This window comes from Trematomus bernacchii, unplaced genomic scaffold (assembly GCF_902827165.1).
Source record: "Trematomus bernacchii unplaced genomic scaffold, fTreBer1.1, whole genome shotgun sequence".
NCBI lineage: Eukaryota > Metazoa > Chordata > Actinopteri > Perciformes > Nototheniidae > Trematomus > Trematomus bernacchii.
In genome coordinates this window covers 2,476,545-2,502,582 of record NW_022987705.1, presented here as the reverse complement: position 1 = coordinate 2,502,582, position 26,038 = coordinate 2,476,545, and the positions used below count along the sequence as shown (strand labels likewise).

General features: G+C 42.2%; 1 protein-coding gene across 10 annotated transcripts in view; it reads left to right on the top strand.

The window, feature by feature from the left end:
* The first annotated feature begins 139 nt into the window (after positions 1 to 139).
* synj1 (synaptojanin 1) overlaps positions 140 to 26,038 on the top strand; it is a 29,359-nt gene continuing 3,460 nt past the window's right edge. The window contains exons 1-31 of one of the 10 annotated variants that reach the window (XM_034140633.1): positions 140 to 379; positions 1,327 to 1,491; positions 1,703 to 1,789; positions 2,185 to 2,452; positions 2,704 to 2,929; positions 3,957 to 4,040; positions 4,349 to 4,426; positions 6,439 to 6,500; positions 7,977 to 8,073; positions 8,469 to 8,644; positions 8,721 to 8,802; positions 8,908 to 9,060; positions 10,019 to 10,184; positions 11,394 to 11,585; positions 12,043 to 12,127; positions 13,282 to 13,422; positions 13,504 to 13,696; positions 13,776 to 13,934; positions 14,055 to 14,211; positions 14,337 to 14,463; positions 14,791 to 15,003; positions 15,086 to 15,164; positions 17,637 to 17,802; positions 18,667 to 18,846; positions 19,910 to 20,032; positions 20,206 to 20,244; positions 21,692 to 21,733; positions 23,092 to 23,144; positions 23,245 to 23,425; positions 24,626 to 25,032; positions 25,325 to 25,348. In XM_034140633.1, coding sequence (XP_033996524.1) covers positions 1,368 to 1,491; positions 1,703 to 1,789; positions 2,185 to 2,452; positions 2,704 to 2,929; positions 3,957 to 4,040; positions 4,349 to 4,426; positions 6,439 to 6,500; positions 7,977 to 8,073; positions 8,469 to 8,644; positions 8,721 to 8,802; positions 8,908 to 9,060; positions 10,019 to 10,184; positions 11,394 to 11,585; positions 12,043 to 12,127; positions 13,282 to 13,422; positions 13,504 to 13,696; positions 13,776 to 13,934; positions 14,055 to 14,211; positions 14,337 to 14,463; positions 14,791 to 15,003; positions 15,086 to 15,164; positions 17,637 to 17,802; positions 18,667 to 18,846; positions 19,910 to 20,032; positions 20,206 to 20,244; positions 21,692 to 21,733; positions 23,092 to 23,144; positions 23,245 to 23,425; positions 24,626 to 25,032; positions 25,325 to 25,345 — 4,161 coding nt within the window. In that variant the 5' untranslated portion in view covers positions 140 to 379; positions 1,327 to 1,367 and the 3' untranslated portion in view covers positions 25,346 to 25,348. Of the gene's footprint in view, positions 380 to 487; positions 506 to 1,326; positions 1,492 to 1,702; positions 1,790 to 2,184; positions 2,453 to 2,703; positions 2,930 to 3,956; positions 4,041 to 4,348; positions 4,427 to 6,438; positions 6,501 to 7,976; positions 8,074 to 8,468; positions 8,645 to 8,720; positions 8,803 to 8,907; positions 9,061 to 10,018; positions 10,185 to 11,393; positions 11,586 to 12,042; positions 12,128 to 13,281; positions 13,423 to 13,503; positions 13,697 to 13,775; positions 13,935 to 14,054; positions 14,212 to 14,336; positions 14,464 to 14,790; positions 15,004 to 15,085; positions 15,165 to 17,636; positions 17,803 to 18,666; positions 18,847 to 19,909; positions 20,033 to 20,205; positions 20,245 to 21,691; positions 21,734 to 23,091; positions 23,145 to 23,244; positions 23,426 to 24,625; positions 25,033 to 25,324; positions 25,349 to 25,755; positions 26,037 to 26,038 lie in introns of those variants that run through there. The other 9 variants (XM_034140635.1, XM_034140628.1, XM_034140626.1 and 6 more) reach the window with 9 other exon arrangements.

The window sequence follows — 26,038 nt, the reverse complement described above, 5'->3', positions numbered from 1 at the left end:
TATGAAACGCCCAAGTCCCGCCCCTCACCACATATGATTGGACAGTACTCTTTCGGAACTGCGTTCATTCGATCGGTAAACCTGTCAGTCATGAGCCAAACCGGGCAGGAACATTTCCGACTTCCTGTAACGGGCATTTTATTCAATTTTAACCATTTCTAACATGTATTTAAATAACCCTAAGGAACTTTCAGTTGATTCAACTTGGAACATTTTTAATTGACTTAAATGCGCCCTTCGACTTTTTTACGGTACAGTTTCACTTGGTATTACGGTAACGTGAGGTAGGCGTGCTTTGCGTCGGAATGTACCATTTTCGCCAAGACACCGGGAAGGATTCTGTTGTGACAGCGTAATAACAACCCGGCGGGGGTAGACGGTAAGACCAAATCCTCAGCCTTTTCCCTATGTTATTTAAATCCAACGCAGAATTGTAAAATTAAAAAAACGAAATTAAAATATATACACAGGCATACTTACATCACGGAGTCGCTCATATGTGTGTGTGAGTAAATGTCAGCCTATCCTCCCGAACGTACAGGTAGTACCATCTTTAACATCGTCAGCTAGCGAATCATAGCAACCCCTGTGATTAATGTAGCTAACTTAGCTAACGTTACCAGCTAGCGGTTGGTAGGTAAAAGACAGCTCTCTCGGTTTATCCATCTCGCTTTCTTAATTGGTTTCGCACGTCAAATAATCCAGTGTTAAAGCTAGCTGGAGGGTAAACGTTAGCGTTAGCTTAACCTGCTGCATTTGCTTTGTAAAGTCGTGACTGTCCGTGTCGGGATGGATGATGTTTCAGTCCACCGGCCTAACGTTCACAGTGTTAGTGCTGATCATAATCTCCAGCTACTAGCGAAATTCATTTAAAAAGATTAGTTAGTCATATGCTTGGGCTTTGGCGATATTTGATAGTACGTTAGGCTTCTGATTATGTAATGGAAGTTCTGAATCAGGCAATGTGTAATGCCATTGCCTAATCATACGTTAGATGTATGTTGTGTGTTGGGCATACTTTCATTCATGAATACAAAACCTGTATAACCTGCAGTCAAAGAGATGTACATTTATTGGTATTTCGACGTTGAAACGCCTTAATACTTGCTTAAATCCCAACGTTAGCTTAGGAAAACGCAATCAAAATGATCATGATTCGATTTTTTCCCAAAAAGCAAAAGGTCTATGGTCACATCATAGGTCACCCCTCTCCATCAAAAATCAATAGCCCATCTTACGCTCCAGTTGCTATTGAATTGCAGATGCTGTGTTTTTTCTTGGTAATGTCTCTGATCTGATATGTTTTATCCTTTTTTTGGTTTCCAGGTCATAAAATATAAAATAGGTGTTTTCATCTTGGATCAACAATGGCCTTCAGCAAAGGATATCGCATTTACCACAAACTGGACCCACCCCCCTACAGTGTTATAGTGGAAACTAGAGGCAAAGAAGAATGCCTCATGTTCGAATCGGGGGCCGTTGCTGTTCTTTGTAAGACATCCTGTTTGAATGCTGTGTAATGGGAGATAATGTATATACTCAAAACTCTTGACATGAAACACAGCTGTTAGAGACATTAACTACCAAGTGATTGACATGATATTGTACAATGATTAAGTCAAAGGCTACATTTACTTACAAATTAAAATGAGATCACTACCAATACTTGCTTCACATTGTATTGCCTTTGTTTTTCTTCTAGCTGCAGCAGAGAAGGATGCCATTAAAAACACATACGCCAAGATTGTTGATGCCTATGGCATCCTGGGCGTCCTCCGCCTAAACCTGGGTAAGCTACAGACGCATCTTCTCTACGCATGCATCCTCGCTGCAGACATTTCTGGTGACCCCCAGGTTCTTGTGTGACTGTGAACGCCCCTCTGGTTTGTAGTTATGTTGCTGCTTACTTTTAAGCTGCTTTCTCCTGCCCTTTGCATGACCTTGAAGGCTGTTGTTATCACAACAAGGAAAAAGCCACACAAAAGATTATAGATGGCTGAGATTTGACAGGCTGGTGACTTCCTTGTTCGAGGATTGACACCAAAGTGTACTCAAACCTTTTCTTGTCCAGTCTCTTAATGTTTATAATGTATTATTCCTGAATGCAACGAATCATATCCATCTACTTACTGCTTGCTTTTGCTTCTCTCTCATGTCTCTTTTTCTTACTCCTTACGTGTGCAGGTGACTCCATGCTCCACAGTCTGGTGGTTGTGACAGGATGCAGCTCTGTGGGGAAGGTGCAGGATTCTGAGGTTTTCAGGGTCACACAGACAGACTTTATATCGCTGAAGAATGATCCAGCGGATGAGGACCGGATTGCTGAAGTGCGAAAGGTCCTGAACTCAGGACACTTCTACTTTGCCTGGTCTGCCTCTGGAGTTAGCATGGACCTGAGTCTAAGTGCACATCGCAGGATCCTAGAGGACACAACAGATAACCGCTTCTTTTGGTAAGAGCATGACATTTCTACTATTCAAAGGTTATAATGAGAGTAGTAGTCAGGTATTTGGCTTCAACACTCACATATTATACTGTATGAACTAAGTATGCTTTCTGCAATCTGTAGTCTTTCTGGTGAAATTGTTTCCTCTGAATGTGTGATATTGGGGCTGTGTGATTTGCAACTAACGTGGGAAGATTCACTGTTCACACTGAATTGGTTTGTGTGTTAACTGTTGTGTTATCTTGATTAATCCATAGGAACCAATCTCTGCACCTGCACCTGAAACACTACGGAGTAAACTGCGACGACTGGCTGTTGAGGCTGATGTGTGGCGGTGTGGAGATCAGGACCATCTACGCAGGGCACAAACAGGCCAAGGCGTGCATCTTCTCCCGCCTCAGCTCAGAGCGAGCCGGCACCAGATTCAACGTCCGAGGAGCAAATGACGACGGACAGGTGGCCAACTTTGTGGAGACAGAACAGGTGACTCAGACCTTTGATTCTTTCTGCATCCGTTTCTATATGCCCCTGTGAATGGTCACATGACCTTTTGTTAATACAGTCTGTTCAAACACTGGTTATCTATTGACTGTTAAGGAGAAAACCTGGTGCAGCTTCATTCCGAAACTCTATTGCTCCAGCACATTGTGTTGTCACTGGGGAAGGAAATTGTTCAACAATAATAATTATAGGTGCACGGTTAACCTACAAACATAAGAGGAAAACCATTATGATAATGAAATCGCAGCAAACTGATTTAATGGTAACGCTCCAGTCTGAAGCTCTTGACATTGCAGAAGTTTAACTTCCTTATTTAGCAAACTTCATTTCAGTCAGTATTTTTTGCTTTAATTGCTGAGTCAGCACAATGTTTGTTGACTCATCTATATTTTAATAGACAAACTTACTTTTCAGCTCTGCATTTTTTGAAATTACTCACTTTGCATTATCCCTTTTTTATGCTTCCTGTTTCAGAACACAAACACAAAGCTATCAGTTGGACAGAATAACTGGAACTACTAAAATTATAATAAACTGTAGCACAATTTCACCAATATTTGCTACCCCGAAAACCACCAAACAGGTCCTTCAAAGTCTTTCAGTTAAAGTCTGAATAGAAATTTAACATTTAGAGCTTTGTTTGTGTATTGAGTATAACGTTTTTTTTAATGTTAGAATATACTGTATTACTAGGTGTGCTGGTTATCTTTGCCAACCACTTGAAAGCTTTGACCCATGGTGATGATTGGTGATTTCTTCCTTGAAAATATCAGCTTATCACCAAAAAAATCCATCCACTCCATGAAATGATTTCTCCTTCACATTTCCTTTGTTGTCTTGTCCAAAGTGACCACAGACACACAGGCTGACATTGTCTATCGAAACACAGTGGTGTTATCGCTATTTCTGCATCATACAGTTAGTCATAAAACAATTAGAGTTTTATTGACATCTGTGCTTTGCCACATTGAAAATGAACTTAACCAAATGATCCTCTTCTTTTGAACAGGTTATTTTCCTGGATGACAAAGTATCATCCTTCATACAGATCCGTGGGTCCATTCCTCTTTTCTGGGAACAGCCAGGAATTCAGGTAATGGAAACTAAACCTGTCCTAAAAAAAGGTTTTCATATATTAAGCGACATCATATGAAAATCATGCAGCAGCCCTCATGTTTATGTTGAACTTGTGCCCATTTTGTATGCTGCAGTTGTAGATAAGGCTCGGTGTCAGTGAGTGCCAAAGTGTTGATACTGACCTCTAATGAACCCTCCATGAGTTTGTTCACACTTTCATTAATACAAAATGTTATATAGCAAATGTGACAGAATACCACATGTTGTTATTACACGAGATATCTTTATGGTAGTTTTAACACATTTTGTCCATGCTATGTTCAGAAAAAGTCCATAAAGGGTGTTTTGTTGCAACTGAATGAGAATCGGCATCGTAATGGAATGGATGAGAACCCCCACCTGGTATATCTTCTTTTTTTTGCTCTTGCTGGTGCTGGCGCTTTCATACTGCAGATAGGACTTTCTCTGTGCAATGCCAACAGCCAGGGGTGAAAGCCAAGGGAATCCCATTTTATACATGTATCCAGATCCCATACACTAAAGCAGGAACTAAGATCACCCACCAGATGCACACCTTAAACAACACCAGTGGGATTCTCTTGCCCTTGTCCTGACATTGCACAGAGTGGTGGTTTAAATCTAACGTGGGGCAGGTTTATGATAGATATAGTGGCTTGTTGGTAAAGGGCCCTTTTCTGTTTTCCTCAGCTCCTAGACTTCTTTGATCAGGTGAAAGCCTGGTCTGAAAACATCCCCTAACCACTTCCCTAAGTCAGTGTGAAATCTCTATTCAGCAAGGTCTACGGTTTCTTTAAACACAGGGTTGTGGGCTCAGGGTTGTTTTCAGACAGAACAGTAGTCCTCCTGCTTGTAAAGCACCATTTTATCTCATAGTCCCCTCGACAGATTGTGTCTTTGTCGGCTTACTTTCTCCCCACTCCCCATATTCTGTAATTCCTTCCCTGAGCCGGATGGGTAGTTTTTGTATAAAGATCAATCGTTCTTTTTTTGAACAAAAAAACTGTTGGTTTACATTAGAACTAATAGTGAAGTGTCATAAAGCCTGGCAGGGAAATATGTAAATCAGTAAAGTGGTAGAGCTGCGCCCTCTTAGCTGATTAGTAGTTAGACTTCTGGTTGATGATAACATAACTCAGTTAATCATTGTTTATGGTTGCTTTCGGGAAAGCACCATTAGGTGAATCAGTCATCAGTGAAAAATGATCACATGTTGCATCAACAGTATTTGCAAATATGTTTTATACTTAAAAAGTACTAGATTTTAAGAACTGCACTCAAAGGTCTCAACCAATTATAGGTCCAAATAACTGATGAATATTCCATGATTAATGTTCTTGTAGGTGGCATGACATAAGTGACTTTGAAATGTATCTTAGTAGTATACAATCAGAGTGAGTTAAAGAGGTGATTTGACCAGCTAGACTCCAGGTGTTATGTTATAGAGTTTGAGTAGGATGTGAATGGGTTTTCTTCTAAGGTGTACAACTGTTACCCGAGTCCTTTCAGATGTTATCTCAGGAAGTTATTAAATATGCATAGTAGGCTTGCACAACAGCATTTAGAGGAAGTTGTGACAAAATGGCAGCAGCATGGAGCAAAAGGTCTAGCACTGGCAAACACAAGCCTAGCCAAAATGGACACATGCAGAAATGCTGGCCCTTAATGTCCCCGGAGACCACGCAGTAGGGACAATCATTGACTGGTTTGAATGCAGAATGGATGTATTTTGCTTGGGACCTGAATTGAGTGACAAGTAGGAAGCGGAAGAGGAAGAACCCTAATTGGAGGGTGATTCAATTTGATTTGATTGCGTTGATGACAAGCTATTAGTGACAGGAAGAGAAGCAAGATACAAATTGAGAATGGTAATGCAAAGGCAGAGATGGGTAGGGGACAAGTAGGGACCTGCAGTGCAGAGAGTACATTTCCTTTTAAAATCCTCTGTGTCATGCTCAACCTGTCAAGGTGTGTTCATGTCTGCCTTTACTTCTCTGTAAGGCTCTTTGGTGTTTCTCCTGAGGGAAGCAAAATGAAAATATACGCTAAAATTAGTGGGGCGAAAAAGCAAAACAAAAAAATTCCAATAAGGTGACAGGCAACAGGATTTCTTTGCTGCTCAGTGTCTCTGAAAGAACAAATCTCCCTCTGCTGACCCCGTGTTGCTGTCGCTGTTCGACACTCTTTTTTTTTCTTTTTCACTACCAAGGTCTTGTTTCCGTTGGTCAAATGTTGTATTCAAAATGTATATCCCAACTTCGGTTTTCACCACCAGGATTTCTGGTTATCTGCAGCATGTGTGTTTCTGCAGCGTCCCTTTTTAAAATGAAGTGTATTAAATTAAAAAGGACACTGTGACTTGTGTCTTGTCTTGTCTTGCTGTCTCTGACCTGCAGGTCGGCTCTCATCGTGTCAAACTGTCAAGAGGATTTGAGGCAAATGCGCCCGCATTCGAAAGGTAATTAAAATGTTCTGTGTAGTGTGTTTGTGTGTGATTTCTATTCCTCTGAGGGTCAGAGGAAACACCATAACACTACATCTCCTGCTGCACTGCCCAGGGCAGAACAGAGAAAGGCTCTTCAGACTCCTAAAGGGGTAGATGTTAATTGAAGTGTGTCCTCAGAGGCCGGTTTATTGCAGAGAACAGAAAGGACAAATTGGTAGCCCTTGATCAGCTGTCACCCTAAATAAACTGCATTTAATATGTATTGCGGACAGTTTCTTTGCAAAAGTCCTTTTGTAACTTCCCGCATATTTCTCATGCCTCCAAGCTCTACTTAGAATGTTGGACAAAGAGCTATGCTACCACATGAGTCTTTGATTACTCATCTTGTCTTAACTGGAAGTTAATTTTGGAGACCAGGTGGTCAGTAAAATGGTTGTTGCTCTCCCTGTCTACAGACACATTGCAGATGCAGGGTTACCAACAGCTCCCTTTAGATTGGTTAGTTTGATGAAGCCAGGTGGGATGTCAGTCACTGGGCTAAACTCAGGCTCTCTAGCTAGAAGATGATCTCTCTAATCACTGTGGCACTCCTTGATTGTACCGTGCCTGGCTTCATCCTTATCTGTTTTCTGTAGCCTCCCTATCAGAGCGGCCATGCTGAACGTGTTAAGACAAGCTTGTCAGATGGTGCACCAGTTGTATCTTACAGCAAATGCGTATTTTTCTCACACTAAATAGTTGGCAATGCAGCCAGTCTTTCTCAATATCTGTCCAGATCTGTACTCATGACTCATCGGTTGCTATATCTAGTTGTTTCTTGTTTGCAGTGGCTGCCTTACAGTATATGTCTATCTTAAAAATGCCTATTAAAGTACAAGGCCAACAAGAACATATTTTTAGAAACACTGTATTAGTAGCCTTTGTCTGATGTTCTTGCTGCTGGATGCTACTGATGATTAATCCATGTCTGCAATATTCTTAACACTTGATGGTGAGGCCTGTGGTTATTGAAATGCCTCTTTTGAACATTGTTCCTTCCACTAGTCTCGACTACTTTGCAAAACTATACCCCCCTAATAAACAGTTTTGTGCACTCATTCCACTCATACGTGTAATTGTATTCCCACATTAATAACTCACTGTTGACTCCAAAAGGGAAGCTTGAATCCTTATATCCTTGCCATTTCTAATGTGTCTTCATATCTTATTTAAAGTAATTTGCATTCCTTTATCACACAAAACAGTTTGAAAACACAACATGTCATAGTCTTAACAGCATCATGCCTGTACAGTAGCCCAGCAGGTGTTGAGATGCGCTATTTATTTTAATCTGAGAGATTTGTGTGTTTTTATCTATCTTTACCGTTGGTACCAAGCATGGACACTTTTACGTGTTATGATAAACGCTGCGATAGGTGTATTATTAGTCTGTGATGTTGTCTTTACCTTAACAATGCATATTATGTGATTGTATTATGTTTTGTCCAGACACTTCACCACACTGCGAAGGTTGTATGGTAAACAGGTGATCATCAACCTACTTGGGAGTAAGGAAGGGGAACACATGCTCAGCAAAGCTTTTCAGGTGAGGGAAGCTATTTTTCGTCCTTTGACACTGACGTGTACTTCCTGATGCTTCAAACAATACAGAATTAGTCCAACCTTAATCTAATCCAGAGTAGAAACTACATTTGTTCTGGTTTGCCATCCTCTAGTGTGCAGAACAACACTTCATGTTCACTTTGTATGCAAACATAAAGTGGTTCTTAAGCAGTGGGAAGTACTTAAAAATGCTTCACATATTGTTTATATATGGCAAACTTGGCTCATAGTTCTTTTGAATGCCCATCTTTTGTGTTAGAGAAAAATAAACGTCTAAAATAGGCATGTCCGTGCTGGGACAGGCCATGCACGCACAACAGTTTCGCATTCAGTTTGAATTTCAGGGGATAATCCTCTTCCTCTCTCTGTCACGCTCAGAGTCACCTGAAGGCATCAGAGCATGCAACAGCGGTGAAAATGGTGAACTTCGACTACCATCAAAATGTGAAGGGGGGAAAGGCCGACAAACTGCACAGTGTCCTAAAACCCTACCTCAGCAAGTTCATAGAGGAGTGTGGCTTCTTCTACTACTCTGGAGAGACAGGCATTGCAAGGTGAAAATAAATACAAACAAGTATAATTAAGTATAAAGGGGTTTTTGATTCTTAACATTTGAACATGTCTTTGTAGAACTCAAGGTGGGACCCTAAGGACAAACTGCCTGGACTGTCTGGACAGAACCAACAGTGTTCAGGCTTTCTTTGCCCTTGAGGTGAGACTTTTGTTTTGTTATAAAAGAGCATATGATTCCCGTCGCATCCATATATTTCTTGAGTTCATGCTTATAGTTATTACTTCCTGTTCCTCACCTCACCAGATGCTACCAAAGCAGCTGGAGGAAATGGGTCTGACAGAGAAACCCCAGCTGGTGGCCAGGTTCCAGGAGGTTTTTAGGACCATGTGGTCTGCAAACGGCGACTCCGTCAGTAAGATCTACGCGGGCACCGGTGCTCTGGATGGCAAGGCCAAGGTACACAATATGGACACGCCTAATACCCATAAATATACAAGTTCACAGTCATTCATTCATTCATAGAAATAAAGCACTGCATGACAATTATTTACTCAATACATAGTCTAGTTATGGTCTGCTAATGTAGTTAACGTTGTAGCTTGAGGGAAGATCACAAGAAATGGCTCTGAGCAGTAAAGTGGAATTCTCTTAAAATTGACGGAACAAAGGGGGGCCTAATTGTTACCTTCGAACTTTGATCTTAAACCATAAATAGCACTTTAAATAATGTCTAGTTGTGTGCTACGGTGCATGCAGTGACAGCGTTGATCCTCTGTGTGTAGAACTGTGTGCTTCAGTTTCTTAACTCTTGTGTGCTGTCTCTTTCTGCTCTCCTCTGGACCTCTCTACCTCTGTGGTAAGTCAACAAGCCAGTCCATGTTGTATTTTAACCGTCGGTCTATTTCTGGTGCATTATTGATTTCAGTGTCTGTGGGTTATATGATGATGAAGGATGGGCTAGGTGGGGTTATTTTTTTTTAAAACTTGATTATGTGTCCCTCCGTGTTATGTATACTGTCTTGACCTGGCACCTTTGAAATCTCCATGGAGACCTCTACTGATCCACAGAAATCAAGTTAAAAAGAAAACAAAGGAAATTGATATGGTGCCCTCACGTGTTGAGTGATCTTACTGCAGCATCGTTTCCTGTTGCCTACATTATCTGTTTCTATTGGATGAACAAGGACAAACCAATTCAAATGATCACCATGTGGCATTAAATCAAACCACATCAATCAGAAAAACCTTCCTGTGAAGTTTTGATCCTTCCTGGTCAGTTCATAAATCTATATTACTCTGTGTTCCTGCTTTTCTTCTCTTCCGTGGTTGGTGTGTGAACTACAGACTATTTCTCACACCGAGTAAGAGTAGAGCTAATAATCTGGGTGTTTTTTGTGTGTGTGTCTGTTCGTAGGTTGGAAAGCTAAAAGATGGCGCTCGTTCTGTGACGAGGACCATCCAGAACAACTTCTTCGACAGCTCTAAGCAGGAGGCCATAGACATCCTGAGGCTGGGCTCCACACTCAACAGCGATCTGGCGGACAAAGCTCGAGCCTTGCTCACCACTTCCAGTCTTTATGGTAACTCTTTTACAACATAGGATGTATTTTTATCACTCAAATGTACATATAAATACAGGGTGTCCGCGGGGTCTTAAAAAGTATTCAAAGTTGATAAATCAATTTAGCGAAAATTAAGGCTATTAAAAAGTATTAAACGGCATTTTCCAAGGTATTACATTTTGTAGCTTGTTTTCAATAAGTATATAAATTGTCCAAAGAGGTTGTATTCTACAGTCTCCCTGAATGTAATCATTGCGTAGGTGTGTAGTGTGATTCTGTGTATTTTATTTATGGCATCCCGTTGGATTTTACGTCATCTGAACAGGACATCGCACGCTCACTGCTTGATAGCCGCCAATGTAACCGGTTAAAACTCAAAGTGGCGATGAGGTCTTAAAATGTATGGAAAGGGTCTTAAAATAGGTCTTAAAAGGTATTATATTTGACTTCAGCATTCCTGCATATACCCTGAAATGACTAATGCTGCTTCCATATCCTCTAATGCTGAGAAAATGTGTCTTTTCTGCTCCGTCAGGGAGGAATTGTTTGCCTATTTTGACGAGTTTTGACCTGTCTCTGTTGTATCCCTGTTAGCCAGAAGCTTACTAATAGCAGGGTTTGTGTGCGCTGCGTCGAGTGTAATCTCCATGTGTCAGCTATCTGTCCCAGTTAGATTAAAGCTGACTGCTAGAATGATCCGTTAAAGCACCGGTTAACCCGCCCTTCTCTCCCTTCTCTCCTCATTGCTCACAATATTAGTCACTGAGCCCATCTTGCAATCAGGTATAGTAACTGGCAGACTGCCCCCAGTGGATGGATGTTTTCATCTCATCACAGTCGTCCTATCATTTGTGTTCATTATTGTTCTTTTATTTAAAACCCAATGTTGGTAGCGGTTACCCTCTGTCTGATGCAAACAACCAGGCTTTTGAAATGGTGTTTAAAAATAAGAGGATGCTGAATTTTGCAAGGAAATTTCAACATTATTTAGTGTAAAGATTTTGAAACAAGGGAACCATTACCAACGTTGATTATTTGGATGTCAGTGTGATTTTTTTTTTCTCCCATCCCCCATGTTTTAGAACATTGCTTCAGTGTTGTATTTTGATGTTCTCCCATTGATTATTTTCTTCCTGTTATTGTTTTGTTTCCCTGTATGCCACCCTTCCTGCATGCCAAACACTCAAACATTTTACACTCTAATCCTGCTCTCCTCCCCCTCTAAAGCCTCTCCAAGAGTACTGCTGGGAATGTGTCAGAACTACCATAAATACACGAAGCCCAAGCAGATCCGCGTGTGTGTCGGCACCTGGAATGTTAACGGCGGTAAACAGTTTCGCAGCATTGCTTTCCGAAACCAGACGCTCAACGACTGGCTGTTGGATGCTCCAAAGAAGGCAGGCCATCCTGATTTCCAGGGTATGTCTGTGTTTAATAAAACACACTCACTGGTGATGAATTTACTGTCTGGAAATGATGTTTGATAGGGTTGCTCTTATTTATTAGGTGTAAGAAATAGCTTGACATTTTGGGTAATACTGGTATTTGCATTCTTGAAAGGATTTTGATTAGAAGAATGATACCACTCTCTTATCTGTTTGCTAAATACCTCAAATGTTATACAGTATCTTGTTTATTATGTGGTCTCAGGTAACTGGCAAGACTCCATGAAGAGACTGATTAAGACATATCTCTATTTATACAGTATATTTACTTAAGTATTTGCTAAGTGAATGCATTTGCTTGTGAACAATAGGTATGATTCTATTTTGATTAAAGCACTATATTGCTCACAAAATCTTCATACAATTATATATGATCATCATTTTCTTTACCAGACAGGATGTTGAACATTTTGTGTTTCTTCTCTTTACAGACAGCAAAGCCAACCCCCCAGATATCTTTGCCATTGGCTTTGAGGAAATGGTTGAACTGAATGCTGGAAACATTGTCAGTGCGAGGTATGTATGCAATGATGTAGCCTCAGATAACTGACCTGTCTCCTTTTTGGCTAGTATTCATAACACTAATGCTGTTTTTACTTAAAAAAATAAATAATTATAAATGAAATGCATGAATTGCATTAAAAAGGATATGGGAGTTCAAATGTGGCCATGATTTATTCAGGTCTTGAATTATGATCATTAAGCTGAGCTGACAAGGCTATTATTACTCATTAGGATTTTGTAACATCCTTATATTTGAACATATTAAGGATGGTCCCTCTAAGACCCCATTTACACGCAAACGCATACGAAACGCAAATGAACCGAATACGATATCAAAAAAGTATTCCGTTCACACGAGACCGCTCGAAAGCGCTGGAGACGCTGTAGTACATATGCCGGGCCTGTAAGTGGCGCTGTACTTCCGCCACAAAATACACCAAAAGCAGCGAAGAAGACCCCCGAGCATGGTTGCCATGGTTGCCCTTCGGTTTATGCCCCGCGGTGGATTTAGCAACATGTAGTTCATGTAATTCTCCATGTCCACTTGTTGCTGATGGTTGTGGTAGAGGAGCTGTAGATTTTGCACTAACATCTGTAGCATGGACAGTAGCTACTGACAGTAGCTACTGTTTAAACTGTATTAAACTTAGTTTTCTTTTCTAACATTTTTAATTTTTCATCCTCATGTAGAATGCTATTATGAAACACACATTTGGTTGTTTATAGCATAAAGAACATCTGATTTAATGTGAGGTAGGGAAATAATCATTTGAGTATAAGTATGTGTATTTAAATATGTCATTTACAACAGCTGTAAGATGCTTGAAAAGCTTGAAAATGCACCTTGAAAATGCTTGAAAAGTGCTTGAATTTGACTTTGGAAAAGGTGTAAGAACCCTGTTCATTGTTATCAGGAAATTATCGTTTGGCCCCCCAGAGCGTTCCGGTTGCAGATCTATCCACCTTGGAACCCATTATCGTTTGCGGGGTCCGTTCCGCGTTTCCGTTACGGCCTCGTGTGAACGAACGGGCTATACGAAAGAGAAAAGTAGCGGATACAACCATTTGCGTTCTCGTGTAAACAGCACCTTACTCGCACTATGTTTTTGGCTTGTCTTTCTGTGGTTTCTGCAATATAAAAACGTGTTTTTTTTTTTTTGTCTTAGCACTACAAACCAAAAACTCTGGGCAGCTGAGCTACAAAAAAACTTATCACGGGACCACAAGTATGTGTTGCTGGCTTCAGAGCAGCTGGTGGGAGTCTGTCTGTTTGTTTTCATCCGCCCACAGCACGCACCCTACATCAGGTAAGAACTGTATACACTCTCAAGATAGAAAATCCCAGTTCTAGGAACAGATATAACCTCATCATTCAATATTTCTTCCAGGGATGTTGCTGTGGATACTGTAAAAACTGGGATGGGCGGGGCTACAGGGAATAAAGGAGGTGTGGCCATCCGCATGCTCTTCCACACCACCAGCATCTGCGTCGTCTGCTCCCACTTTGCTGCTGGCCAGTCACAGGTCAAGGAGAGAAATGACGACTACAATGAGATCACGCGCAGGCTGACTTTCCCCATGGTAATTTTCCTGTCAACAAGTGATTTAAAAGCACATTTTCTCATAACATTACTAAACCGCATCCGTCTCGTTTTGCCAGGGTCGTCTGCTGTACTCGCATGACTACGTTTTCTGGTGCGGAGACTTCAACTATCGAATCGGCCTGCCCAATGAGGAAGTGAAAGAGCTCATCAAACAGCAGAACTGGGATGCCTTGACAGCTGGGGATCAGTTGTTTGACCAGAAAAATGCTGGTTTGGTATGACCTACAGTACACCTGCATGCTCACATCACTAATAACCTTCATTTCCTCAGAACAGAAACGTTTGTACCACGGAATTGAGCATTACACATACTAACACAGAAATGTCTTCCACAGGTTTTCCGTGGTTTTATCGAGGGCAAGTTAGATTTTGCTCCCACCTATAAGTATGACCTCTTCTCAGAAGACTATGACACCAGTGAGAAGTGCCGCACACCGGCCTGGACCGACCGCATACTCTGGAAGAGGAGGAAGTGGAACTTCGACAAAACAGGTGCAGAGCCTCTTCAGATATTTCTAAATAATCTCGTCCCCTTCTATTTCAGAACTCATGACAACATTTCAACACTGGCAAAAATATGTTTTAGTCATATTTTTGAATTTGTGTGTGTTTTGCAGCTGAGGAGATGAATGTAGTAGGAGCCAATACTACGTCTGGGGAGAACGAGGACGATCCGGACAACCCCTGGAACCCTGGGACGCTGAAGTTCTACAACAGGGCTGAGCTTAAGACCTCAGACCACAGGTAAAATACATATACAGTCAGGTCCATAAATATTTGGATGTAAATACCCTCAAATTAAAGCTGAAAGTCTGCCCTTAAAGCACATATTGAGTGTTTAATTTCAAGTTAATTGTAGTGGTGTACAGAGCCAAAATGATGAAAATGGTGTCAATGTCCACATATTTATGGACCTGACTGTGTAACCGTTTCACCTTTAGCAATATCCTTTGCTTCATTTCCTTCTTATGTCACATCTATGTCCTGTAAAGTGGAACCAACTAATCACATATCCTCTGAAGTGTCATTTACTCTTTAATTAAACATCACTATCCTCCTGTCCTTCTTTAGGCCCGTGGTGTCGATCATAGACGTGGACATCCTGGAGGTGGACCCCGAGGCGCGGCACCAGGTCTACAAAGAGGTCATCGCCCTGCAGGGACCCCCAGACGGGACCATCCTGGTGTCACTCTGCGCCTCCGGCCCCGACGATTACTTCAGCGATGAGCTCATAGACGAGCTGCTGGACAAGTTTACTAACTTTGGGGACGTCATCCTCATCAGGTGAGACTTACATCCCGACACAGACAGACACGCATCACCTTCAGACGCTGAGACTGCATTGACCATGTCCTTGTTTATGCAGGTTTGTGGAGGAGAAGATGTGGGTGACTTTCCTGGAAGGTTACTCTGCTCTTGCTGCTCTTTCTCTCAGCGCTTCCACTGTAAGTCATCACTGTGTAACGTTCAACTATCAAAGATAGCTGTGTTAAATAAACACACAAGGGGTTCTTGATATGAAATAATATTATAAAGGCAAAATAGAACTGATAAATGGAAAATCTACTCTTTCCACAAAATAGTCCCCACGGAATTGTATTTACTACTGTCTCCATCCACACATTCACAAAATAAACAAAGACAGGTTTTATACGTTATTCAATTATATTCACAGTTTTCCAGCCAAGCAAAACACAAACAAAACTCAACAAAAAGTCAGCTCGGCGATAAACCGAAATTGTCTTTACTGCCTAATCCAGGCCACTATAGTTCATTGAAAAAAAAGGCTGTTGCTCCTGCCAGGGCCGTTTCTTCCTATAGGCGGACTGTGCAGATGCATAGGGCCCCCGCGGCCACTAGGGGGCCCCCAAACTGAAAGTTCAGGTTCAGCCTCAATATATTTGGGGAGAATTAAAATTAGCTGTCTTTATTTGTAGACAGCCAAGTGTTCTGTGAAGCATTATATGCTTACAAATCAAATGTAGGATATAAACACAACTAAACTGCAATGATAGCAAAGCTGTGGCTTGTGTTTGTGGGGAAATAAAGTCCAAATCATCGTTGGGCTGTCACATTGTTGAGAAAATGCTGCATCTCTTGCATTTATTGACTTAGAGGAGCCTTATTGTTTACCTTTTTAATGTAATTTTTTGTAAGTTTCAATTGCTTGGTTTTCGTGAAATTAGCCTGTTTTCCTCTTAAAGTGTAACAGATTGATGCATCTCCACAGATCCTCTTAAAGGCTTCGAAATCCCCCCATTGTAGTTAAAAAAACTAGGGCCCCCAAACAGCATCTTGCATAGGGCCCCCAAAAAGCTAGAAACGGCCCTGGCTCCTGCGCCCGTCGGCAGCAAAAAACTGAAATGTTTGTAGGCCTATTTAAGCTATAGAAAACACGATGATCGGCGTGGCACAAAGGAGCGATCTCACCCTGTGGAGCAATCTCTCTCTATCTGTGTGCGTCCTCTCCACGGAGACGTGCTTCCAGGTTGGTCGATGCAATATCCACATACGGTTACTTTCAGTTACTTCCCCCGTTGCATTTTAACATATATATATACATGCTGAGGAAACTTAAAGGGGACCTATCATGCAAAATGCACTTTTGTACTTCTTTTATACATGAATATGTGTCCCCGGTGTTCCAGGGAACTCACCAAGTGTCAGAAAACACAACCCTCTCTATTTTCCTCCATACCCAAATCTCTAAAAAAGGGGCTGCAACGGATCTGATAAAAACTGATCCAGATTTGAAGGACAGTGGCGCTACGGCTATTGGGCCAACTCCACCAATCAGGAGGAGACAGCCACGGCCATTGCCGTTCGAAAGCGCTGGAGACGCTGTAGTACATATGCCAGGCCAGTAGATGGTGCTGTTCTCACAGAATCAGCCCTTGCAAAAACAGAGCTAGAAATTGTCAAATTGAGCGAAATGAGGCATGGCTAAAATGCATGATCTGTTTGGTATTTTGAAAAAAAAAAAGTATAAATATGCCTTATATAGGTATGGTCCTACACTATATTATTCAAATATAGCATGATAGGTCCACTTTAAATATCCCGCTGAATACCCGCATTCGCCACACACACGCTTCCTCCTCCCGTGAGAACCAACCCCTGGCGTCCCGGTGACGCGCCCACTAAAAAGCCTCTGGGCGCGCCGCGACAGGTGAATATGCAGATGAGGCTTAATGACCCACACCCTCAAACCGTACATAACAGTGGACATTAACAACTGTAGTTGCGAGGATAATATACATGTATCATAGTTAATTTCATGATAAAACAGCATGCCTTAAACCTTTCCCCCTGCCACTACAATTTACTGTCTGTCCCACGTTCCCACCTTAAGACCCGCGGTGATCGAGCGTTCGAAGCCGTGGCTCCTAAGCTATGGAACGCTCTGCCCGCTCATCTACGGTCTGCTGACTCTGTTGACTCCTTTAAAGCTCATTTAAAGACATTCCTGTTTGGGCAGGCGTTTGGGTAACCGGTGTGCTTGGTTTTATTCTATTTTATACTACGTTTTTGTTTTGTTTTCATTATGTTTTATTGTGTTTTTATTGTGTTTTGGTGCTTTTATGACTTCTTAACACGTGGCTTGTGTGTTCATTTATCATTGTACGATTCCTATGATGATGTTTTATTGTTTTGTCAAGCACTTTGTGACTTTGTCTGTGAAAAGCGCTTTATAAATACACTTTACTTACTTACTTACTTACTACAGTTTAGAAGAAACACCTTAAATCAATGTGCGGCCGTCACAACTGTATTAGTTAATTTTTAAGTCTTAGCATTAGTAATATAAAATGTGTATCAATCTTTATCATTTAAACCAAAAAACACATTGTTTTAATGCCCCCTGTCAATTCTAACCATCTCTACTTCTTTCATCTATTACCTCGGTTATATTGTAGGTCCTTGGCAAGATGATCGACATCCGTCTTAAGAGTCCAGGCTGGATCAAGAATCTTGAGGACGAGATGAGCGTGGAGAGGATCTGTGGAAGCATCCCCACCTCAGCGAGCTCCACGCTGCTCGCTGAAGACACAGACATGGGCGATGATGATTACGATATGGAAGGTGAGGGACGATGGCTAAACAATACCAATCATTTACTTCAGAAATGTGGATTCTATTAACGTAGCTAGTTTCAAGTACATAATAATAATACATCAGATATGGCAAAAGTACACACATCACACATCCTTTACTCAAGTAGAAGTACAGATACTCCTGTTTAAAGATACTCTGGTAAAAGTAGAAGTACTGACTAAACTTCTTTACTCAAGTAAAAGTAAAGAAGTATGGGCTTTTAAATGTACTTCAGTAAAAAGTACCCATAACTAGCAGCTGTTTTAAAGAGTACCTGACCTCCCTTTATATTAATAGAACAATAATGTCATTGTTAGCTAATGAATGTTTCCATGCTGAACAACGGCAACATGACAACGTTTTCATTGGTCCCTCTTCTTTAGAGAAGACCAGGAAATGATGGATACACGGATCGTGTTCAAATCAATAGGCACGCAATGACTCTAAATAATAATGATCACGCCACCAAACACACATTCAGACTAAAGGAACCAGCCTGTTTGGAAAATGTAAGAAGTAGAAAGTACAGGTATTTGTGTTCAAAATGTAAGAAGTAGAAAGTACAGGTATTTGTGTTCAACATGTAAGAAGTCAAAGTAAAAAGTCGTCAGAAAAATAAGTAGTGGAGTAAAGTACTGATACCAGAAAAATATACTTAAGTACAGTAACGAAGTATTTGTACTCCACTACTTCCCACCTCTGTAATACATTATATTTATATAGCGCTTTTCTGGGACTCCAAACTGCTTTATAACATAAGGGAGGGTTGGGGTGGGTGGAGTACAAACCTTTAAGGACAAACAAAGACGATCAGCGGGCATGGATTGATGAATTCCTGCCGTCTTTTCCCAGGTGATGTGGACGATGAGGTGGAGGAGATCCTTCCCCAGCACCTTCAGCCTGGAGCAGGGTCCGCCCCTGGGTCCTCTCCCCTCCCCTCCCCCCGCGGCAGTCCCTGTCCCTCCCCCACCCACGGAGAACCTCCCGGCCCCAGCAGGCCGACTCGTGGAGGCCCCTCCCGACCAACACAGGGTAAATATTAGATGTGCAGCATGACACACACCTGGTATCATGTTGCTAAACGCACAGTCCAACAATCAGCTGAGGCTCCAGTGTCTGCCTGCTGGAATATAAACTGTTATTCTGTTCTGTTTATAACGCACTGAAACAGATTTAAGCCCCCCATCATTAAGGGATGAGTTTCCAGGTAAAGTTCAAAGTGTGATTATTTAATCTGTCTAGTGTTCGAGGGCTTGTAGTGTGTCTTCCAGTTTCCTTTTGAAATTAGTTTTTGTAGTGCTCTTGTGTGTGTTTGTTTGTTTCTCTTTAGACTAACAGAAATAAGGCAGTGGCTCAGTCAGTAGGGGCTTGGACTGTGAGCTGTAGGGTCGCCGGTTCAAGTCCCCGAACAGACCTAAAGATGGAGTGTGGACTGCTACTTGGAGAGGTCCCAGTTCACCTCCTGGGCCCTGCCGTGGTGCCCTTGAGCAAGGCACCGGACACCCCCCCCCCCCACTCCCATTTCTCCCCGGGCGCTGTACAATAGCTGCCCACTGCTCCTCGTACTAGACTCCTGGCACTAGGATGGGTTAAAAGCAGAGAACACATTTCACTGTGTGTGCTGTGTGCTCTGCATGTGTGACCATTACAGAGGGGTTTCATCCCTCCCATTCTATTCTAAGGCTTGATTTACAGTGTGATTGACCAGTGTGATCTGCTCACAGGAAATTATGTGATTATGTGATTATAACCTTTACTTTTAAGTCACCAAGACATCCTCCAATTTTCAATTTAGTAGAAATGGTGGGAAAACCCATTTTTTTTTGTATTGTGTGAATGTAAGATAAGATGACTTAACTTATCCCCGTGGGGAAATTCAGGCGTTTATAGCAGGGTCAGAGTGAAAAACAGGATTCACACAAGGTAAAACAAATAAAGATAAAATAGAATAAAAATGAAAATCATAAAACAAAAATGTAAAATACAGTATTAGTATGTAAACTAGTCACAGATATTCTGGAAACAATTGCACATGGTGAAACGCTGCTCAGTTAAACCGCCCCCTTTTTCATTTGAACTGCTTAAATCCTTCCAGGGCCTCCTGTTGACTTCCAGCCCGGTGCCCCTACATCTATGGAGCCCAAACGCCCACCGCCCCCTCGGCCCGGCGCCCCCCCAGCCAGACCAGCACCCCCTCAACGCCCACCGCCACCTTCAGGTAAGGTTTCAACCCTCTGTTAAATTACACAAGCATGCTCTTCGTCGAAGAATACAAATAAAATCCTACATTGCAAGTGTGGATATTTAACTTTTCACCGTGGTACAGTAAGACACTTAAAGCAGGTGTTAACATTTTCAACTTTGTCCCACTGCTTCTCCTCACACCTGAAGGAGGCATGAGCCCTCTGCCAGTTAGAAGGCACTCTGGAGGTAAAGTGATTAGAGTGAGACTGTGTGCTTATGTGCTTACATTGCTGAAGCATTCAACATAGCGGCTGCTACTTTCCATCTGACGCTCCACACAGAAGCACATTGCATTAGTCCTGATTTAGGAAGCTGTCAGTTGCAATGCTCATTTCAGTTTTAAACAGAACAAAGTTAGTGTGCAGATGATTGTGTGATGTTTCGAAACAAAAGTCTATTCATTCACTGGACCATCCAGATGACTTGAACCCTCTCTTAAACCTGACTGGATGCACCTGATTGGAACTGTACTTGGGTTAAGTTTAAGCGTACTAACTTATTAAATTAAATGTTCCAAAAGCTATCCACCCAAATAAATCGGAGAATACAATTTGATGTGTAAATAGGCCAAGTGGTTGCTGAGTCATGTCTAATTTCACTCCCCTGTCATTTCTGATGTTAGTGGATATATATCTGTGAGTACTATACAAGTGTTGTTATTTACTAGTCTAGGTGTTCTTGTGGGTTTTGCCGCCTCTTCCGAATGTATTTAACGTAGGAGTAGATAGATAGAGTAGCTGGTAAGTCACAATGTTTATGTTTTTTCATATTAAAATATTGTTTACCTCTTTTAATCTAAGACTATTGCCAAGTTCCTCGCTCACCGTTTGGTAGGAGAAGAAGTGAAGGTAACTGGACAGGCTTTAAATGTCCCCTGATTGCTGTTGTCCTTGACCCAGTCATCAATGCCTGTATTGACATTGATGGTTCACTGTTGACTAATTATTTATTCTGGGCCTTATCAGGCCTTTGTGTGTTTGTAAGAGAGAGAGAGATGTGTTTGGTAGGCTGTTGTAAAAATATATTTGGCTTACTTAAATGCAAAAAGACTGGGAATAAAAAATGATAGAGGTTAAATCGGGAAACATCTGACTGTTTTCTTTCAACTTCATTTTGAGTTGTGTTTATACTTATAATGTATCCATATGAACTATTGTTATGATTACAAAAAGGAATTACAAGTAGAGCAGTCATTTCCCTCTGTAATACTTTGGTGTTTTAGGTTGCTGGTAACAATTTTGTTTAAGTCTAAAAGTTGTGCAATAGGGACGATGTGCATCAGATCAAGTCTGTTTTAATCACATTATAATGCACTAAAAGGGTATAGATATGGTGATCCTAGTGTTTTCATGGGGAGATAACATGGTGTAAAGGAACATCCCTTTGGTCCATGGTTTTAATGTCAGCTCTGCTGCAGTAATCCACTGTGATTAGTGAGGAAATCCTCATCCGGCAGAAAGATATTTAGACTCCCAGCATCTCAGGCTTCACTGCTCGGCTGCAGTATTACCACCATACGCTCCTCCTAGTGCTTCTTGTACAGTGTTGTCATTAGGTACCCCTGCTTCATATCACCAGTATTACCCTTTTGTGTATAACACTAATATCGTTTGGTTTCCTTTGTGCTGCAAAGGACCAAAAAGCCCCGCTCTTCCTCGGCCTGAGGCCGCTACAGGTGAGTGCCGGCAAAAAGCACCGTGCAGCCTCAATTAGCATTCGTCTAGATCAGGGGTGTCAAACTCAAATACACAGTGGGCCAAAATAAAAAAATGGGTACTAGTCGAGGGCTGGACTGGTTCAATGTTTATTGCAAAACTTATTGAAATGAACTTATTGCACATATTAAACCTGGACCTAACAAAGCTTAAATTATTGCCTATAAAAACAACATTAAATAATCAGTTGCATTCATTTCTCATGGCTCTATCTGCAGCTTGGAGTCATTTCTTATGATTACATTTTTCCACAGGCCAACAACAGCTTCAAAAAAACTATTTCCCTCAAAGAAAAAACCAAACATGCCCTGTTGTCTCAAGAAAGAAAGTGCAGAAGGAAACATCCATTAAACTCAGGTTGCTGCTCTGTGATGCTAGTTCAAGCCAGATACTTGGCATCTCATCTTGGGTGCAAGTTCATCAATGTTTGGGGTCAGGCTCTGAGCTGAGGAGACCCTCAGGATTGAGTGAAGGTTTGCGTGCAATATACCGGCGGGCCAGATCTAATAGTAATTAGAAATTATCCTGCGGGCCGAAATTAAATCCACCAAGGGCCTGATTTGGCCCCCGGGCCTTGAGTTTGACACATGTGGTCTATGACGATAAAGGGTGTTTGCATATTTAAGTACGAGTTCTTTCCATTAAACAACATCTTTATCGGGAAGTTTCTGATCAAAAATATTTTTATTGCGTTTCGACAATGCATAAGTAATGTTTGTCATTTAGAAGTGGAAAGCAAAATATATGCATACAAATGAGACAATGGTCTGTACTGATTGTATGTACAAAGAGAACAAATGATTACAAAAAACACAAACAAACAATAACAACGTGGATTTATTGGGAAGTTTGTGTGTGAGGTTAGCTGAATCCCACCCTCACAGCAGCGGCGTGTGTAATTAGCAGGGTTAGCTTACTTTGGGTGACCCTACAGTGAAGTATTACACAGAAGCAGACATCTTAGTCGCGTGGGAACATGTTCGCGGGCACTGAGAGGGGTTCAGTGGGAGAATAGTGTAAGAGGAGGCGTGTGTGGTAAGCAGTTGGCTCACAGAACAAGGCCTGCCTCTCCTCCAGACCTCCTGCAGCTCGGGAAAGATTGAATCATCATTAATTATGAAGTCAGCCCTGGGGAATTTGATCTGTCATAGGTTGAGGGGGGGTTTTCAGTGCACTCGTGTGTGATTCTGTTATCTTTGTTAATTTGCTCCCATCTTCCTACTGCTATTCCTTACATCTCTCTCCAGGGGACACAGCCTACTTGATGAATATCAAATTGTAAGATTTTTGGCTCATGTTTGTCTGTGTACTCTTTCAGCACGAGGCCAGGTAGCAGTGGGGTCTACTGGACCTGCAGGTGCTCCCAGACCAGTGAGTATACATCTGAATTCAAAAGATTATCCTATTTTTAACGGATTTTTACCCAATTTGTCAATACTTTCTATTCTCTATTCCTTTTTTCATCATCCAGAATATCCCTCCTCGAGCCGGGGTGATCAGCATACCCCCTCAGTCTCGCCAACAACCTCCCTCTCACCCTGGAGCCCCCAGGCCCATCACAGAGGTGCATCCTGGGGCCCCTCGACCCATCCCAGACAACCACCCCGGGGCCCCACGACCTGCTCTGGCCAAACCCACGGACCTGCCTCTGGGTAAGAAAAAGTGTTTTCCCAAAGGGCAATCACCAATGCTAGAATGGTTATTAAAGGTCCCCTATTATACTGTTTTTCATCAATATATTATAGGTCTCAGATATATACAAAACGTGTCTCTGAAGTGTTTGGCTCCAAACACCAAACAGATCATTGCAGCATCCCATAATCCCCTCTGTTTCAGCCCTGTTTCAAAAGTGCTGATTCTGGGTCTGTTACTTTAGATGAAAATAAGGAGCCACTCCCCACGCCCCTCTGAGAGATATTTGGTTAAAAAGAACACAATAGGTGCTTTCACACCGGAGTACTTTTCCCAGTATAGTTCCGAAAATGTGCGTTCACACCAAAAAAATCCGGAACTAGAACTTAGTTCATGAGAACCTTTTCACCCCCTTTTCAGTCCCTGCTAGAGAGCAGGTACTTTCCTGGGGAGAAAAAGGTTCCCATTTCTGATTGGCTGGGCGGATTGCAAACCACGCCCCGTAAAACTCCCAAAAGGTTTTGTGAAGCCGCCATTTTATTTGCTCGCATTAGCATTATTAGCATTAGCATTAGCCCAGCGCACCAACGGAGAGAGACTAACTTATGGCAACACAAAATAAAAGGTGGGGGCGGTGCAGATGAGGAGGTGTCGGCGTTCTGGCGATTTACTCGGGGGGGACTTCCGGCCGAGGACTTCGGGTGGCAGTATACGCCGTGAAGTTGTTTGCAGTCTGCCAGTAAACCCAAAGCAGAAGAAGAAGAAGTGACGTCAGCGGCTTCATTTGCCTAATCCTCCCTCAGGGACTTATTCCGGTGTGAACACGATCTGCTCTTTAGTTCATCAGAACTAAAGAGTTCTGATGAACTAAGTACGGCAAAGTACTTGGTGTGAAAGCGCCTAATGGTGCTCTAGGAGGAGATTCAGGTGATAAGGTGGGCAGGGGGGTTACCTTGGTTGGTGATTGGCTAATGGTTACACAACCCAAAAAAACATTATGACATCACAAAGTGACCAAAATCTCATCAGCTCACAGGTTTTTATATAAATGGATCAGGACAAAAAGTGAGAGAATCTTTTTTCCTGAAACTATCAGAATCTCTTTACACAGAGGGGACACATCTTTGTGTACAAAGGACATGAAAAGTGGATTTTGCATAATAGGTGACCTTTTAATGAGATGCGCTGAAGCCTGAACTCTGTCCCGTTTCCTCCCTCAGGTGTTCCTCCAGCAGAGCCCCAGATAGCGAGACCCCAGGCTCCGCCCCCCCTGCAGGCCCCCATGCAAGCCCCCCTGCAGGCCCCCCTGCAGGCCCCCATGCAGGCCCCCATGCAGGCCCCCATGCAGGCCCCCATGCAGGCCCCCATGCAGCCCCACATGCAGCCTCACATGCAGCCCCACTCAGCGGCCCCTGTAGCTCAGCCCCAGCTCCAGGCCCCCATGCAGCCCACCCTTCAAGCTCCACTCCAGCCACAGCAGGCTCCTAAAGTCGGACCCCCTGCTTCCTCTGCTGCCTCTGCAGGGTCTCCGCAGGGCCTAGCCTCTCCCAAACCCCCCCCACGCTCCCGCTCCTCTCAAGCTCTGCCACCTGAGGTTGCCAAGACTGAAACAGCCCCAGCTGCCCAGGTTGGTGCCAACTTCCTTTTCATTAAATTATTGGAATTTCAGCAACTGTACAAAGAACACTGAGTGTATTGTGTATTTAAAACACTAAGATCATCCTGCCTTTTTCGTTGTTAAATGATGTATTACAGATGCTTGCTCAAATTCTGCTCATTAGACAAGATATTTTTAATGTAAGTGTCGGTGATGGAGAATTAGCCTCTTTCTGCTGCTTTGTCTCGCATCCAATGAGCTTAGTTTTTGTGTCATTCTTCCTGCTTTTGTCTCTCTGATACATTTGCCTCTCTCTCACAAGCTGGAGAAGCCCTCAGGGTAACAGGTACTTTAAATTAAACCACCTCTTTGTCTCATCCTCCATAGCACAACAGTCCTCTGCTCTGATGTTATTACCCCCCCCCATACATTACACCTAATAACCTCGTCCTTTCCTCATTTTGTAAAAAACAGTCCTACGTCTCCTCCTATTTATATTATTGTTGTTTTAACCTGGATGTTATTATACCACTGCAAGTCCATGCATTGTTTTGTGTTCGGCTCACAAAAGGGAGCATCCTTCGTCTTCTTTTTGTCATAACAAACCATTAATGACATGAAAAAAGATGTTTGTTGTTGGCCATTCCCCTTCACTGATCCTTTCCTATCTGCTCACTGTGTTTAAGGTGTTAAGCGTGAGCACATATGCAAAGGCTTCATAATATGATTTTACTTTCCATCCATTTGTTTTAGAGTTGGTGATTGTATGCGCACTGTGATACTTTCATCAATGCTAGCTGTAGTGTATTCAAGTTGGACAGATTAAAGGTACCCTATGGAGAAGTGGCATTATTGATCAAGTCAGACACAGATGTACATCATAACTGTTTGTTCAAATGAAAGTTCCAGGGGGTATCTTCAATCGTTGTTCTTATCTAAAGAAATAATACAATCAATTCAGTTGTAGACCATTAGTTCCTCCACTGTTCATATTTTCAACAGCATTTTTGCGACAGCTGAATGTCTTTTTCTTGTT